Source organism: Mercenaria mercenaria, chromosome 11 (assembly GCF_021730395.1).
Source record: "Mercenaria mercenaria strain notata chromosome 11, MADL_Memer_1, whole genome shotgun sequence".
Classification (NCBI taxonomy): Eukaryota; Metazoa; Mollusca; class Bivalvia; order Venerida; family Veneridae; genus Mercenaria; species Mercenaria mercenaria.
In genome coordinates this window covers 72,693,840-72,712,713 of record NC_069371.1, presented here as the reverse complement: position 1 = coordinate 72,712,713, position 18,874 = coordinate 72,693,840, and the positions used below count along the sequence as shown (strand labels likewise).

The window sequence follows — 18,874 nt, the reverse complement described above, 5'->3', positions numbered from 1 at the left end:
TAATGGAAGACTTAAGTATACAAATCGTAAAACATCGGTTATTAACTCTAAAAGAAAACAGATTCAACCATTTTGGTATTTTTCTGCAGTTTTCTTCTTCTTTTCTTCTGAGGTTGTCTCAAGTTGGTGGAATTTTGGAGAAGACGTAAGTTTTCATTTATTACCAAAATATGGTTTAAATCATTAAAGATTCATTAACCACAACTTGTGTTAAATAAGCGCTTGGACAAAAACACCCTTTGTTAAAGATATCATATTGCCATTTTTCACTTAACAATTTTATCTTTTAAATTAGATATTTACTTCAAATCAGTATCAACTGTTATTAACTTTATTAGATATGTAAATTTAGTTTGCATTTAGAGCTACATTCGTTACCAAATGTCATATAGTAACAGTCATTTTTAAAGCCAGTTTTTTAGTAGTAGTAAACATGCTATATAGGTGCACTATTTCAAACCAGTCAAGTTAATGTCTATTATTTTTTTTTATTCTTTGTTAACAAATTGGATTGGTTCGACGAAATATCACAGCAGTGGTGCAGTTCGATTAAAAATAAAGGTTTGTTTACATTATACTATTTTTCATTTATGATACGTTTAACCATCATTAGTGTCACATACATTGTAATACTAATGATAACAATTTCTATTTATTATTTATCGTTATTTATTATTGAACAATATTTATTACAAATCATTGAATTTTCTCATCAATGTTCAAAATTTGACATCGATAAAATAAATAAAGATAAAATATATTGTTTGTTTCTATAAAAGATCGAAATATATTTCACTCGTGAACACCATAATTTACATTTTCACTTGTTGCTGAGCCACTCGTGAAAATATTCAATAGTAGTGTTCACTCGGTGAAATATATTTTAATCTTACATTGTATCCTCTATATATTTATGATCCTGTTAGTATTTCTGTACATCTATATCTTTATTGAAGTATATTTTGCAGGGGATTTTCTATTATTTATAATTCGTTTTCTTTCACATAAAAGTGTAATTCCGTACTAATGAAAAATAAAAACGATATTTTCACCGTTTGAAAAAGTGCAATTTTATTTCACCAACAAATTTTATTATTTCACTGAAGAGCATAAAATAAAGAACAAAATATGTACATTTGCCAATCAATTATATCAAATACAAAATCCCTATTGAAGATGAATACAAATAATCAGATAATGTCAGTTTTATCGGTGATACTTAGAAAACGGGATGATCAAAAGGATATTAAATTATTATCTTTTAAATGTGGATCCGACTGATAACTTGTCAGTCAATTAGAATATAAGAGCTTTTGATTAAATTTTCTTCCTCTTCAAGTTTAATCCTAGATCCTATTACATGTATATCCTGAAATACAAATCATAAATATATCATCAGTGTAACAGTCGCAATTGTGGACCATTTCTCTTTTTCAAAAAAAGGAATACACAGCATATATTTACAGTGCTTAACTTATCAAAACATGAATTTTGAGAGTTTTAGAGAATGATAGTAAGGTAAAATCAGAAAAAAATCAAAATTATAATGGACTTGCTTCGTTGACCCATTTTAAAATATACTGTGATGTCCTATACAACTAATTAAAGTATTAATTTCTGATTTGGGATTTTCTTATTTAAAATTTAAAACATATATCGTTTGCACCGTAAGTTGATGCATAATCGTCCTTCAGAAACAAAATCTTTATCTGACCCTGTTCAAATGTCAAAATTAACTGATAAATAGTCAAATCTATGCAACGGTTAAATGATTTTTCCTTCATGCATGTAAACATGAGCTGACTGTAAAAAGTTAAACCCAACTTCCACCCCCCCCCCCCCCCCCCACCCACACACTCCCCAAGTTAGCCGTCAAAAAAAAATGTTAGTGTAGATTTTCCTGGAAGCATAAGGCATAACGAGAGCCACAGCCTCACATCGCAAAGTAGACACGCCACAAACAGAAACTGTATCTGAAAAGATAATAGCAAATATCCATTAACAAGTACATTTTAATTATGTTTTGAAATACTAAAATACTAATGAAAAAGGAGGTGCTTTAATGAAACTCATTTACTAATATATAATAATCTTGCTAAGAAAAGTAAAACCTTATATCAATAACTGCTTCAAAAAATGAATATTTTATAGTCTGTTTTGCCATCTCCCTATTTTAGTTCCATTCAGATAACTTGCGCTCTTTTATTGTTCAGAGTTTATGTGTGTTTTTAAAAGTATATAGAATCCCTTTTTCGAAGAAAAGTAAGCTTCATAGATAAATACGCAATAGCATAATAGAAACGTTTTAGGTGTAACCACTAGAAAATCTGCGTCAAACCTCGCACCTAGGTCATATCCGGTTAAATTTCCATTGTCTGACTTTTTTCTAGGCAGTCCAAGTGTCCGCGTTGCGGAGATCTGCACCTTCGGGCCTGACTTGACCGAAAAGCTATTCAATAAAATGGCTTAATTAAACAGATCTCCAGCTTATAGTTGATGCTATTGGCATGTTTACATTTCAGCACGATTGTTTCTCGGCTAAAATCATTTTTTGAAGAAAAAAGAATTAAGAAAGTGCCATGTAATAAAACACTTATTGAATGAATTGATCTAGGTCTCACTTTTTAAGTTATTGTATGGCTTGTCGGTTGATAGCAAAATCTATTTGTTCTTCGAACCTCGGGAAGTAGTTTTTTTTTGTTGACCAACAAACCATTTAACTGGTGTATGTTTAACTTGTTCCTTTATTTGAATTGCTGGTCCAGAGGAGCAGTACTGTATGACCAATTCACCTAATATATGTTTTCTAGGCTTCAGTCAAAACTTGAGCATTTTTCAGACCTGATGTAATTAAACACTTTTTGAACAGCTTACCAGTCAATATGGGAATATTATGATACTGGAATATTTTCATAAGTATACAAGTACTAGCACGTACATCTCTTGCTGACGCCAATAACCTGGTGAAGTATCAACCAAAGGCATCATTCAAATACCGGACACACTTTAACATATACATATATCAGTAATTATCAATGATTGAGATATCAAAACTGAAGAATATTGAACAATGCATAAAACGGAAAGAATAACTTGAATAGATGGCCATCTCGGATATAGCTCTAGGATACATTTTCCGTCCAGAGTAATAGGGCAGGATATAATTTCACGTTTACATTTCGCCTGTTACTCTGGATGAAGATGGACGTCTTTATCAGAGGCATTTTTGTGCTTGCATTTACTTTTCTTGTAGGTCAGGCGATCTGCGGCTTGGATAGAGAATTCCTTCGCTCTAGAGATGAAGACGTGGAGGAGTTCGATATAACTTCTGATGACATTACTATTGATGCTGGTGTCACAGAGGATTTTTATACTGAAGACAGAACCAAGAGTAGCGTTGCAGAGAGTGAAGAAAATGTCGGTGAGTATGTTTAATAATAATGTCATGCTGGGTTTTTCTCTGAAATTTTGATCAAGTTTTTTTTGTGAAAACTTCTGCTGATAAAATCAGAATACAATATTTCTACATCAAAATTTTATCTGCAACTTACACAAAAATGCATGAATATTGCTATCGTATGTTTTTGTGAAGGACATTTTTATTCTGTGAATTGTTGGAATACACTCCTTTTTACCCAAGTAATAATAGTCAGTTGTTTTTGTTGATCGTTTTTCATTAAGTTCTCAAAAGGTATCATGAAGTAAATGATTAACGAATATTCAACAGTTCATGAACAGCTATCGCAAGTCCGTAAATGGAGCATGAACCTGAAGTTAGCTTTGAAACAGGACATTGATAATATCTTTTTTTTTTTTTTTTGTTAATAGACAATTCCCGAGTCGTTAAAACGCTAGCTGTAACAAATGGTGGTCCGTGGGGCAAGTGGGGCCCCGCACAGTACTGTCCAAAAGGGTCTTACGCCATCGGTTACGACATGAAGGTAAGCTAGTTACGATAACATTTAAGTGGAAATTAAACAAAAAGAAATGCATTGACACTGTCGAAAATTTATATGTCATCGTGTCAAGTTTCTTATTTCTTTTACAAACTGAATAATGTTCTATTATTGTTTCAATGGTATTTAAAACCTATAACCAAAAATACTCAAATCTGTTATTTGTACAAAAGCAACGTGGTTCAAAATTGCATTGAAATAAAATCCATAGGCCTTTCATTGTTTTAAAGAACATGCTTAGAGTAAACGTTTCAGACCAGTTCGAAATTGTCAGGTAGTTCTACCATCAATTATGGGTTTTAATGCGTAAAATTTGGCACAATGGTAGATTTTACTATATATTAACTGATCAGAAAGTGCTTCTGCCGATTTCTTTTAAAATATACAAGTTTTATTAAGGATTTATCTATGAAAGTAATAATTCAAACCAATTTCAATAAAAAATAACCGTTTTCCCAAGTTTTTGTGCCACCGGGATGCTGATGCAACTTCAAATACAAAGCGGCACGTGTGAGTGCTGTCTTAGCGGTTCGCGCGGGTGAAAGGTCAGTCTCGTATTTCAAAGGAGCAAGATGGCGGCGTAAAGTAAACGTTTCAGACCAGTTCGAAATTGTCAGGTAGTTCTAACATCAATTATGGGTTTTAATGCGTAAAATTTGGCACAATGGTAGATTTTACTATATATTAACTGATCAGAAAGTGCTTCTGCCGATTTCTTTTAAATTGTACAAACGCGAGCGTGTCAGATTTCTAGCACGATTATTGGTATGATTTCCCTACGGAGTGCACTTCAGCGCTCCCGTCTAAATCCAGTATATAAACCGAGAGCGCTGAAGATCTTAAGCTAGCTTAGAACAAAATTCGAATTTTTACTTGCTCTAAGAAAAATCAGCACAAAGATTCTAAAGGAGTAATATACTAATCAGAGATATGCATACCTTGTTTCTTTTTTGAAGATTGAACCAAAACAAAAGGTTGACAACACAGCGTTGAATGCCATCAAGCTTGTCTGTGAATCTTTAGACGGGGATGAAACTGGTGAGATCACGTCAACCCAGGGACACTGGGGTTCTTGGGTTGGACGAACGCTCTGTCCATCCGAATCGGGCGAACGTCTGCATCTAACCTCCTTTGATCTTCAAGTGCAGCCAAAACGGGTAAAACAATGTTTAAGCTCTGACAAACAAATAGAAATTATTTATGTAATTAGTAGCCTATGTAATTACAATTTGACTTATAGCACACAGGATTAAAAATACAAGTATGCACATATAACAAGAATACATATATACGGTAATAAAGCGATATTCTGAAAGCTTGTTGACAAGAGTCCATACCGAGAAGTTTCTCAGTGAAAAACAATAGTCAGATGTTTTAAAGAACTATGGTAACTGACAAAGCTGCCTACTCAAGTCCTTATTAAGTATTTCTTTTGAAAATGATACCTATTGTGGTACATGACATCACTGCACTGAAAGACGACTATTGATCTAGTTTTCTATCTCACTAAAGATTGTGTTACATAAATTTAAAGAAATACTGGACAGAAAGGTTATTTCTTTGTGTCATGCAAACCATATTTTAGTTTTACTGAAAACATGATTATTTTCTTTCTTTGAAAATGCGAAGAACGTGCATGTCTTATGTTATGTCATGTAATGTAATGATACGGTAAGACAATTTACACATATCAAATAAATCAGAAATTATAAATAAGTTTTTGTTCCAGTGTCACAGATTAAATTTGATAGAAAAATTAAAGGCACTATATATAATCCTGGAAAAGGCAATTTAGTTATTTAATGTCACTGTTTTTAACCCATAAAAAGCTCAGAATATCTTCGTTTATATTTGCTAAATGTTTGAATATTAATATCTATTGAATACAATGTTATGACCTTAACAGACGAATGTACAAGATTGTTTGTTGGCTGCCGTTTTAGATTATAACACACTACATTGTATATAGTTGTTGTTCTTTATTCTATATAAAATGGACTTATTTTCAATAACCGCAGCACAAATCAGGACCCATTTTAAATGTCTGTAATTTCTTGAAGGATATTGTCAGTGCTGAATGAAAATCAAAAGAAAAGTTGGAGTCATGTTTGATGCAAGAAAAATAAGTTCAGTCAAACATATAAACTGCAAAATCAGCTACAAATAAGACTCCAAATTATAATGGTGGTGTATGATCAAAGTTTCAATGAAAAAAATTGCCATGTTGTTATTTCATTATGAAAAGGCTACCTATATGTCAAGCATAGATCTGTCATGTAATTTTAGCAAAATTAATGATGTAAAGAAAATAATAAGAAAAATAGCTCTACAGAGCAAAAAAAAAAAAAAAAAAAAAAAAAAATGGGGACTATTTGACTATTTGTATCCGCCATTATGCGACTACCATTTTTTGCGCCACTTTTTCAATTTAGTGTGTGATTTTTCTGTTTTAATGCTCATGCGCTCTTTACGAGCTCAACAAATTAAGTAAACTTAAATCATCTTTATATTATGAAATTTATCGCCACAATAAAAAAGAAAATGATTTCGCAATTTATTGTACACAATACGTTGATTGAAGATAGATATGTTATTAAAGCTAGTTATCCTATTGTAAGTGATAATCTTCTAACTATGCGATCATGCATTATTAAGGTAGCAGCTCCAACTATTAAAGAAAAAGTGTTATAAAACTTTAACATAAAAAACCTTACGTTCTGATTGTCATTAAATTTGAAAGAAATTAAAAAAAATACCAGTACTTGAAAGCTTAAAGAATAATTACTTAATAACGTTTAAATTAGCTCTGAATTGTAGTACCTAAATTCACTTCAGGGTGCATTTAAAGACGACACTGCCGCCAACTACGTGAAGTTCAGATGCCGTTGTGGATGTGGACACCAGTACGAAATAAACAAACCGCCAGGACATGGTTTATTTGGCACATGGGGAGCATGGAGCGACGAGTGTCCGCACGGCACTTCAATTTGTGGAATCAAGACAAAAGTGGAAAAGCCTCGAGGCCCATTCCGCGACGATACCGCTCTGAATGATGTCAAATTTTACTGCTGTAAATAAGCTGTGTGATATCACGCTGAAATTAAGAACACCAGGAAACGGTGCTTTATTTCTAATATACGTTTCTAGTCAATTTATATACAAAATACAATTTTACTCAGAACAATACTTACCGTATCTGGGCTATAATGATATATACTGTATAAGTAAAGTTTCAAAACACCAACTGAATGATCTCTTTTTAAAGTTTCAAACCATCCAGTTCACAAAAGAAACGTAAAAGCATCTGCTTTTCAAAAAAACGTTTTATCTTGAAATGATCAATTAACAGTTTCATTTTATGATCTATATTTGTTACGACCAAACATTTACATTGAACATTGAAAAAAAATCGTTTCATAAGTGGATACAAAAATGTACATTTTTAAAGCTAACTTGTATCTTAGATACATTCAACCAGACAGACGAGCACACATATGCTAGTTGCTTTCTTAATTTATGTCCTAATTTAAATTAACTTGAAGACTCAGAATGTTATACGGCAATTCTCTTTTCTCTTTAGGGTCTGCAGCATGCTTTTAATAACTTGTATCTAATGTCTACCAAATGTTATCATATAATTATTTGAGCCGTGTCATGGGAAAACCAACATAATGGCTTTGCGACCAGCATGGATCAAGTCTGGTCAGGATCCATGCTGTTCGCTTTCAAAGCCTATTACTATTAGAGAAAATGTTAGCGAACAGCACGGATCCTGACCAGACTGCGCGGATGCGCAGGCTGGTCTGGATCCATGCTGGTCGCAAAGCCACTATGTTGATTTTCTCATGGCATGGCTCATTTATGTTATTTATATTAATACGAGTATTTCAATAAATAGAATCTGCAACGATTAAATCTTATTTATTCAGGTTTTACCCGTTTGGAACCCAATCTTATCGCACGTCCACAGTCCCATTATATTCATCGGCACATATAGTAATACTCTAATAAGACTTTGTCCTTTGTCTTTTCTACACTAGATGATTTAAAATAGTCAATATGCATTCAGAACATCTTCGATCATTTTCATATATTTTAGTTTGTGTGCTTAGAACATTTTCGGTATTATTTTAATATTCAATGAATACACTATACAGAGCAGAACATTACTGCAAATAAGTCACACTGAATCCCATGAATGAAAATATTACAATATTAATTTTACGGCTCGGTCTGTATATCAAAGGACAATAACTCGTTCCCAACTTAAACTCATTCATAGGGTAAACCATCGTTTACAGACGTTTGACCCTCGACATACTTATATTGAAATTTGATCACACTTTCTGGTGGCTATGCTTTTTGACGACTCGGAACAATCTTTTCTGAGTGTCATCAAAGGGCATTAATCTTATTTTCTAAATCAGGATAACAATTTCTGACGCTATCAGTTTTAAGCTCATAAGTTTTGCATAACCATACGTCTATTAAAAAACGGTCACATGAAATAATTTACATAATTTGCTTACGGGATGGATCTATATGCTGTAATCACAAGCATAAATAGCAGCATGCATATCATAGATAGCTGTGCTTTGATTCTGGACGTAAATAAAGTGCATAGCCCAGTGCACTAGATCACTTTTAGTACGTACATCTTGCTTTTATTAGTAAAAATGTTATCCCCGACTATGTGGATAACATTATTATGATGTAAGCTGTTACTATTGATAATATATAGTTGTTGTATATAGTTGTTGCATTTTGGCTATCTCAATCAAAAATTGCTATAAAGGTAAGTAATAAAGTTATAGAACAGAACACAACAGAACATATCTTTTATTTTTTAGACTTGAGCTTACGCTCCTCATCCTTAAACAAATAAATATATATATATCAAGGTCACACATATACATAGGTATATATATCAAACATCAATACAATACAGACAGTTGATTAAACGAGAGTGACATTATGATAATTAAAGAAAATATCAGTTGTGCGTATATCAAAGTACACAAACAATTATGAAAGCTAAAACTTTATACATATATCAAAAGATAGACTTGCGGTTGTGATTCATACATACAGGAGTATGCATATATTTTATCCGTAATCGTTATAAATTAAAGAATTTCACAATATGTTACTTCTTATTTTTAAAGCACAGTTTATAAAACAAGCTAATCTGTTTAAGGTCTGCAAATTCTTTGATGAAAACAATTCAACAAGTTTAAATAAACTAGGACGATCAAAATAATACTCATCAATATATCGTTTCCGAACATTTCTATACTTTTTACATTTCAGAATGAAGTGAAACTCATCCTCAATATCATTTGATCTGCAAATTTCACAACGTCTTTCACTTCTATCAAGTCTATTTTGACCGTATCTCCCAGTTTCAATGCGCAGTTTATGTGCAGACAGTCTAAACTTTGTAAGCAAATGTCTATACCTTTTATTTGTCACTGTATTCAGGTATTCCTCGTATTCAAAATCTTGCTTCACATATTTGTAAACAAATAAAACACTGTTGTTAATTAAACTACTGTTCCAGTCTTGTACAAAATTATCTACCAACCGTTGCTTAAAATATGGTATGAAAGTGTTCACATCTATGTTTAGCGGACATTCCCAGACGTAGCCAAAACCGTTAGAATATAATAAAGTTTTTACATTTTGAGCCCAGTTTTGTTTCTCATCACTTAACATTAGTGCATAGATTGTCTTTATTACACAATTTTTCGTGTTAAGAACCTTAAACCAATATTTAATGATTCTAACATAATGGGAAACGGGCAAGTTCACCGTATACTCCGGCGTTACTTGTAGAAATTTTAACATTAAGAACACGTTTACAAAATTTCAAGTGTATTCTCTCAATGTCTTTACACTTTGTATAACCCCATACTTCTGCCGAATAATTCAGAATAGACACACAAAATGAATCAAAAAGACCACACATAGATTTAGGTGTAAAATCAAAGTCTTTGGTATTGAATAATAGAGTGTTCATTGCTTTAAGCGATTTACCTACTAACATTTGCGTATTTAAATCAAAACGCCCGTTTGAGTTAAAAACTGTGCCAAGATAATTAAAGTTGTCAACGACTTCTAACTGATCTCCGTTAAATGTCCATTGTTCATTTCTTTTCAATATACCCCGCCGTCTAAATACCATCACCTTAGTTTTGTCGGTGTTCACCTTTAACCCCCATCGTTCACAATAAGTGTGGAGCTTATTCAAACTTTGCTGAAGATCTTCTATCGAATCTGACATTAAAACCATGTCGTCGGCGTAAAGAAAAAGAATCAACGTGATGTCTCCGAAATTTAGACCACTATCGGGTCGTGAACTCAAATACAGTTCCAAATCCTCAATAAATGTTGACCAAAACAACGGCGAACATATTTCTCCCTGTTTCAAACCAACAGTTATTTCCATGAAATCTGAATATTTATCCAAATGTTTAACACGGCATCTTACTTGATCATACATTGATCTTACTACACGTAACATTTTACCATTAATCCCAGTTTGTACATTTTAAGCCAAAGTGCATTTCTGTATACGCTATCAAAGCATTTTTTCATATCAATGAATGTAGCATAAAAACGTTTACCACTGTTTAAACTATGTTCAATTAGCCCGTGCAAACAAAAAATGGCGTCCGTTGTAGAGAACCCCTTTTTAAATCCGAATTGCGAATCAGTAATTATATTGTTGGCCTCGCACCAGTCTGTAAGTCTAGTATTAAGTACTGATGTAAAAAGCTTTGATATAACACTAACAAGTGTAATTCCTCTATAATTGTCTACATTATTTTCATCACCTTTTTTAAACAAGGGAATGATTATTCCATCCATCCAAGCAGACGGAAAATGGCCACTTGAAAATATAATGTTAAACAAGTCCACCAAATGTGCAGCAAGAATATCCCCAGCTTCAATGAAATATTCATTAATTATGTCATCACTTGAGCCTGCTTTTGCGCGCTTTAGGTTTTTAATCGCGGGTTGAGCTTCAGTAATTGTTATATAAGTGTCTAATTCTTCAAAAATAGGGTCATCTGGCGACCTCTGTTCACGACAAAAATCTTCGCTTTCGTCATCAAACGTAATATTGATCTCGTCTGCCAGATTTTTAAAATAATTATAGAAGTCATTCGCTGATATATTGCTACCTGTTCTGCCTTTCCTTTTTGAAAAGTATTTCCAAAACTCCTGAGGTTTTTTGACTTTAAACTTTCAATTTCTTTCATTTTATTCGCCTTAAATTGCGATCTTTTAGTTTTAATCCATTTTTTGTAAGCACGCTTTTTAGACGCTAGAATTAATCTATTTTCGTTACTTTGTGTTTGATTATAACACTTTAAAGCTTCTAGGTAATCCTGTTTTTTATCCTGACATGATTTATCAAACCAGTCTGATCTTTTAAATGCAGAATTTCTGTTAAATTCATAAGTGTGTAAGCCCTTTGGGCGTATTTCTTGTAGAAATAGCGGTTTAGCAACACCGTTAATCAGATCGACAAATTCGGTAACTACTCTATTCACTGTCGATTCATTGACATTGTCCACAGATTCAAAAATATAATTGAATTGTGGTAATTTTGAAATCAGTCCTCTTCTGTACTCAGTCCGTTTCTCAGGATTCCATTTTATTTTATTCAAGCAGGGTTACTTTGAAAAATACGACTACTTCAACACTAAAGTAAAGAAAAGTCATCCGACCTACAGTTGAACATACCCAAGCGGCTACGTATATCAAGCGGCAACTTGCGTCTAGGAGCCAGTCAGCTTATTTCTCAGTTTGATTAACAATTTAATGTTAACTTGTTTTAAGCAGCCACATGCTTTAAGCTGCCAATTTGTACAGACACCTTGACAGACTGCATGATACACATTTTATTTCACTCTGGATGATTTATTAATCTTTTCTTATTTTATGCTATCTGGTGAAATACTGAAGAATATCAATGAGATATTTCTCTATATCATTCACAGTGCCGAACTTTATTTTTTTTCAGAAAAAGTTATCTCACTTGAAATATATTCTTTAATTAACTCCCTTTGATGCCTTTAGAATTACTGGTATCTTATGATTATCCTAATACTCAAGCCATAGGCTACATGAGTCAGGTATGATGTACAGGTAGGACAAGCTAGCTACAATAAAGTTTGCAAAAGAAATAACAGTAATGGCCTAGAAATGTTACATCGGTTGCTTGGCTTCATGTATATATACGTGATTCCTCCACTTTTCATCGGTTCATTACTGTCGTATGGCAGATTTTACTGGCGGCAGCACATTTAGTTGGCTGTTGTCTTAGTTTATTATCATAAACATCAATTCAACTTAACGTAATATGCCAGCATTTTCGTCGAGCAACAAGTATAATGAAACGCAGTATTGAGCGAATGGTTAGATCGGATGTTGAGAGTTCATATAAAATCCGATTTTTGTTTCTCTACTCAAATTCTTGGAAACTATTGTTTACATAATCAAACATTTAACGACTATTTTATGAAAAATTAACGGCACTTTAGTTGTCTTAGTTTATTATCACAAGACATCAACTCAACTTAACGTAATATGCCAGCATTTTCGTCGAAATACTTTCACACCCATCTAGTTGTGTTCCAACTTCCATTCCTATTCGTTATACTATACAGCTCCTAGACCAATATTTCCATTGGTTCCATGATGATATTTAATTCTGTTGCTTCGTTTCTAAGGATTTTGGATATCTAACATTTGTTTACGTATTTCGACTGTAGTATTGGACTTATTTGAACATTTAAGCATAAGCATGTAATTTACAGAAAATTCGTTGATCCTCACAAATTAACATAATAAAAGAAAAATGTGTTTGTTAGCAGTGAGATATCGTAAGGTATCATCAACGATAAGGTCAATAATTCTAATATTTTCACACCAGCTCCGCCTTCGTGAAAATCTTCAATTGTCCCCCTTATCGGTGATGGTATATTTATATATCACACTGCAAACAAACAAATATCCTCCATTTTCTTAATTAATCTTAACCTTGGCATGATTACTCTCACACCCTAAACCCGGTATTAACCTAGACTCGAAAAATTTGAACGCGACGCTGGATCTACATCAATATGGGCATGGCAGTTAAACATTGCAAAACGTGAATGCAAAATGATGATTTACCTACAATGTACATGCCACTTAACATTGTAACTAAGTATCACAAAGCCCGAAAGCGAATTAGATATTAAGCATTATGGACATTCAGGCTGAGCATTACTAAACCCGAATGGTGAACTGACTAATAACCTACATTTCAAAATAAAAGTGTTATTTTTGTCTTAAGGTCTTTTAAAAGGAGAGAAAACGTGTGTTAACAGAGAGATTCTCGCGCTCACATGCTGTTATAACACCATTTTACATATGCGCGTTCTATGGCAAAGCGTAAGCCCATTACGATACGAAAACAGCTGATTTAAAAGGAAATGACGTCAACGTGAAATAACAACAAAGACATTCCCACGCGTTTCATGGAAATTTAATAAGGTTGAAGAAAAATTTATTCGTTTATTTTTTTTACGCATCTCATGTTAGAATAGCGTAAACGCATGTTCATTTGTGTTGTTCTACCTTCAGAATCCCTCGGGAAACGTTGGCTCGTGAAGCAACCAATCCCACGGGATTCTGCAGATGTTATAAGTAAACACGAAGAACATGCGTTATCCATACAAAAAGCTCGTGACAGCACCTTGGCATTAACAAAATGAATGTTGAACTACATTTAAATGTCGGGCTGGGGGACAAAGCTGTTTAACATAAACCAATCGTTTCTCGGTATTCCAGATATATAAACAACTAGGTACGGGAAATAAAGTGTATTTCACATTTCGGAAATACTTCGACAAGCTGATTTCTTAGTAAGCATTTATCTATCGTTTATCATGGTTATTATATTGAAAATCCTTATCTATACAAATAGATGATGAAGGAAATACATTTATCTTCCTATTTCGTTCCTAACTCAGTAAGAAGATGGTCGTTTTCAGCAGGAGAATATGTCTGTTTGTTCTGCATTCAATGTTCGCATTATTATTTGTAGGAGTATTTCTTATGGTAGTTTTTCAAAGATTTAGAACAGACAATCCTACTGAAAGCCCTGGTTTCGAAACTGATACTCCAGTAAGCAGACAAGCATCTAATGACAGTTCTGGTGTTGGAACAAGTAATTCGGAAGGAGTGACGACCGTCAGTCCAGGATTTGTAATTGGAACTCGGACCATAAGTCCCGGATTTGAAACTGTCTCTCCAGCGACAGGAACCGCATCGGCTGTCAGTAGCGGTATAAAATTGTACATATTTTATTCAAACTAAGTTGAAAATATCATTTCAGGATTCATTTTAATCTAATATTTAACATTTAAATGTTACATTCAATATTGTATAGTATTTTTTACCTCATGATTTGAATTAGGATAAACGTTTTACTCATATCGCAACATACATGTAAATGGCAAATTTTCTTGTACATGTTTGCCTTTGAATATACCATTAAAGTGAAGTAGCTTGCATTCTGGTCTATCATTTTTCTCATATCTATTTACGGTTTTGTTCATAGATGTACCAATAGTCATAGCAACGTTAAAAGTAACAAACGGTGGCTGGTGGGGAGCCTGGGGCTCTATTCAGCTATGTCCGGCGGGTTCTTATGCCGTTGGTTACGACATGAGAGTAAGTAAAACGAACTATAACATGACGACAGTTAACCTCTTATTTCATATTTACTTTTTCATATATGCCATATCTTCTTTCTGACACGTCTTGCATTGTTATTTCTAGAGACATTCGAGATTTTATATCATCAACTTTAATAATGTTGTATCGAATAAACGGTTTAGACATTTGATTGAACATAAATCGGAAGTTTTACGTTTTCGCTATTACTAATAGCTATAAGGTTTTGAATTCATTCTTGTAGTAGAACAAGACATTGTTGTTACAGAATACAAAAACAACAGAAAATAATGCATTATTTCCCTTTTGAAGATCGAGCCAAAACGCGACAGTGACTGCACAGCGCTGAATGCCATCAAACTCCTCTGTGAATTTCCAGACGGGAAAGACAGTGGTGAAGTCACTTCGGCTCAAGGACCCTGGGGAACCTGGGTTGGACGAGTTAAATGCACTTCCGATGTGCGCGGACGTCAGTACCTAACCTCCTTTGCTCTTCAAGTAGAAAAATACCAGGTAGGTTCTCATATATTATGCGATATTTCATCGGCTTAATCGCAGGGCCACAACACGTATGCTTATAATTACTTAAATGTATTGATATTTTCTTATAAAAGCTCCGATGTCCAACCTCAGTTTGTAGCGCTGCATTTCATTGGCCTAAACAGTTAACGCACAGTCATTTGTCAATATTTTATATATAAAAAGATATTGCATTGACGCAATTCTAATAATAAACTGGACTATCATTATAGTTTTTCTTTAGTGTAATGTAAATCGTTCCTGCAAGCAGACGCAATGCAAACATACTATGGTATCATGATATAGAAAATAGATATCCGTTTTCTATATTGAACATGTTGAATACACCAATTCAGCCAGAGTGAAAGTCCTTCCACTAAAGTTTTTGTAAAGCCTGGATATTGCAGTAAATATACTTTTTTATGCTCAAAACATGTTAACTTTGAAGTTAAATAGGATCAAACATTAAACTCGACAAGAAAGAAAGAAAAACTAAAATGTGTATAAAATAGTCTGCAAGTCCGCTAGTGTACCGTTCCGTTTAGTGGTACATGTATATTCTAAATTCAATTATCGTGGTTGTCAAATATATACCCATCCAGACAATAAAACATTAACATTAAAAGAAGAGAAAACTGTTGGTGGGCCGCCAGCTAGTTGAATGATACTTAATAGTGTTTGCCTGCCTGGTGAAGAATAGGAATCGTGTGTAAAGCTGTTCAAGCTGTAGGCGTCCCCTAAGCCAAAATGGCTGGTCTTTTCTGCAGGGGTAACACTATCATAAACGAACACTTTACTTTACTTGCTTATATATGAAAAGCAGACTCCATCCACTTAACGATGGGTGTTCAATAAACACCTGTCATTTCTTCATGTATCATCAAAAATCAATGAAACTTTAGTTGATATTTCAACATCATATTTTCTGTAGACATTTATTAAGTAGAGGCTAGTGCCCGTTGCAACGTCATGAGACGTCATCTGGCCCAATTCTATGTACTTCTCTAATTTGCATTTGCTGAAACATTACTTGTCATTTACCTTCTTTTTCAAATTACCTTTTTTTGAATCGGATGAATGCTAGCGTGAAATGTAAGCATTATGCCAGCAACGTTAAATTACATATGTGTCATTAATAAAATATCTTGCAGGCATATGTTTTGGTCGTAGGTCGATAATCAGTACTGAAGTAACATCTTTTGTTTTGAAAAAAAGAGACAAAAGGTATGCTGCATAAGAATTAAGAGACAATTCCTTGAAGAAAATAACATTTTATAAGCGGTCCTGGAGATTAAAAAGTATTGCTGACGACCCATAGTTCAAACATCAGAAAACAATAACAAGTCATGTCTTGAAAATTAAAGACTTCCTTGAAACGGATCAGTGTTCAAAATAGCATGAGACAATTTTGTAAACTTACTAAATTTCAATGTAAAGGTGTATATATAAAGTTTTCGTTTCAGTTATAATATTTATATCACTTCGCATTACCTACAAGTGGTTTCCAGTTTTAAGGCATATAATTACGTTATATACTACATGTATATTATATATCAGCATCATACAATATGTATGAAGTACTAGACATATACAAACATTTTTTAGAATAAAAAAGACTTTGTAAATATCAATTAAACACCAGGTTATATCCTCAGGGTCAAAACACAGGGGACACTGCCGCCAACTACGTGAAGTTCTCTTGTCGGGACAGACGTGGGCACCAAAAGCCGCAGGAACTAGTCAAGTCACCGGGGCATGGTATATGGGGTACATGGGGCGCATGGAGTGCCTCATGTCCACAGGACACAGCAATTTGTGGAATCAAGACGAAGGTGGAAAAGCCTCAAGGCACATTCGGCGACGATACGGCTCTCAATGATGTCCAATTTTATTGCTGTCTTTAAATCACCTGCCTGAACATTACCTATTTGATAACGTCTATATACATTATGTTCTGCATCCTACTTTTAACTGGGTTATTTTTGTTTGTTTTTGGTTTAACACCATTTTCAACAGTACTTAAGATATTTAATGGCGGGCAGTTAACCCTAGATTCTGTACCTGGTCCAGGACAAACCTGTTCTCCGCAAGTAACTGCCAACTTCCCTACATGAATCAGAGGTGGGGGACGAAATATTTCAAACAAAATGTCCTTTAAATCACGAGAGAACATGCACCTTACCAGAGTATCAAACACACGAACTCGCTTTCCGAAGATCTGCGCTCACCATATTGAGTCAGCTAGAGATAATTACTTTTTACTAAATAAAATATGAATTTAGATGTTATACAAAATGTATATCATTTTCTATGCAGAACATGGTGTACATTTTGAGGAGTTTCAAAGACAAAATTTAATATTTTCAATATAAAACAGATATTTCACTTTTACTTAAGACAAAACAAATTTAAAATAAAGTTTTCTGCTGACTGTTGAAACATACCCGGATCTGTACGTTAATGTTTAGTTAGTATGATACTCGTAAATATCATAAATAGGACGGGTTACTATAGTTTATATTTTGGACCCTGTCTTACTGATTAAAATGGCAGGCCATATACTTATCAATACGACCTTTCTTTAGAATTTAGAATTTCCAAGACAAGTTTTGTAATATTTGCATTTCTGCATTTTATAGGTACTTAAGTATTGCACACTTCATTTCTTTTTATGAAGGGAGTCTTCTGTTCTTTTTTACCTTGTTGCGTTCAATGCCTTTAAAAGATCTTATTACATATTTTATTAGCTGCCACAACAGCAGTGTTTAAAGACACTGATTCTGGTATGCCTGGTATGTGGCCTATGGAGATGATAAGGTCTGCGTATTAGCGATAAGGGCCAATACACAAGTCAGGACAATTGGTAGACTTGCTTCTGTTTATCATTATAAGCTACTGTATAGCTACTGTGCAATAAATAAATTGCAGGTGATATTTCTCACCTTTATAGCAAATCAGTTCTCACCTTTATAACGAGTTTAGAAAGCTTGATTGAATTAGGGCTAAATAAACAAAGTGATAAGGTACAACAGTGTTTTATCATATTTTTAATAAAGTAAGTTTTTTAACAAGTACATCTCATTATTGCTGTTTGTTATTATCAAAAATAAAAAAAATGCATTCAGGCACATAGCTTTTAGAAGTAATAAATTATTGTGTATTTTGAACAATGATATATCTTTATTGCTGGATTTTATTATAAATAAAAGAAAGTTAACATTATTTAGACAAACAAGAGGAATTAAGCATTTTAATATATAACATCCTTCTGTCATATACCTTCTTTATCTATTAAAAATGCACTGAACGCTTCTTTAATTTCTAATAAAATCCAGCAATTATCTTTTTTTTCGTTTTTGTTTTGTTACTTTTAATAAAAAGATCATAATCATTGAATAAACAAACTTGTAATTTCTCTTATTAAGTTTTGAATAATTATTTTATAGAGAGAAATGCTTTGCTATAAGAGTTATAATTTAATTGGCCAGGACATTACTCAACATGACTGAGCAATCAAAATTAGTATCTTATGAATTAAAATAATTTTGTGTACATGCTGAAAAAAGACTAAAAAAAAACAACAGCATTTCAATTAATAAAATGCAAAACACAGGAAATAACCAATTTACCTGTAGGCAATAAAATTTATGATTCTCTGACAATAA

The 18,874-nt window shown here is 33.2% G+C and overlaps 2 protein-coding genes across 2 annotated transcripts; both read left to right on the top strand.

The window, feature by feature from the left end:
• The first annotated feature begins 3,172 nt into the window (after window positions 1-3,172).
• Window positions 3,173-7,871, top strand: LOC123531590 (vitelline membrane outer layer protein 1 homolog). Its single transcript, XM_045312680.2, has 4 exons — window positions 3,173-3,421; window positions 3,829-3,941; window positions 4,913-5,113; window positions 6,792-7,871. The coding sequence occupies exons 1-4, from the start codon at window positions 3,196-3,198 to the stop codon at window positions 7,032-7,034; spliced, it is 783 nt and encodes a 260-aa protein (XP_045168615.2). The 5' UTR covers window positions 3,173-3,195; the 3' UTR covers window positions 7,035-7,871.
• A 6,198-nt stretch (window positions 7,872-14,069) lies between these two features.
• On the top strand, window positions 14,070-18,432 carry LOC123531589 (vitelline membrane outer layer protein 1 homolog). Its single transcript, XM_053518198.1, has 4 exons — window positions 14,070-14,298; window positions 14,575-14,687; window positions 15,003-15,203; window positions 16,865-18,432. The coding sequence occupies exons 1-4, from the start codon at window positions 14,070-14,072 to the stop codon at window positions 17,111-17,113; spliced, it is 792 nt and encodes a 263-aa protein (XP_053374173.1). The 3' UTR covers window positions 17,114-18,432.
• Window positions 18,433-18,874: the final 442 nt, after the last annotated feature.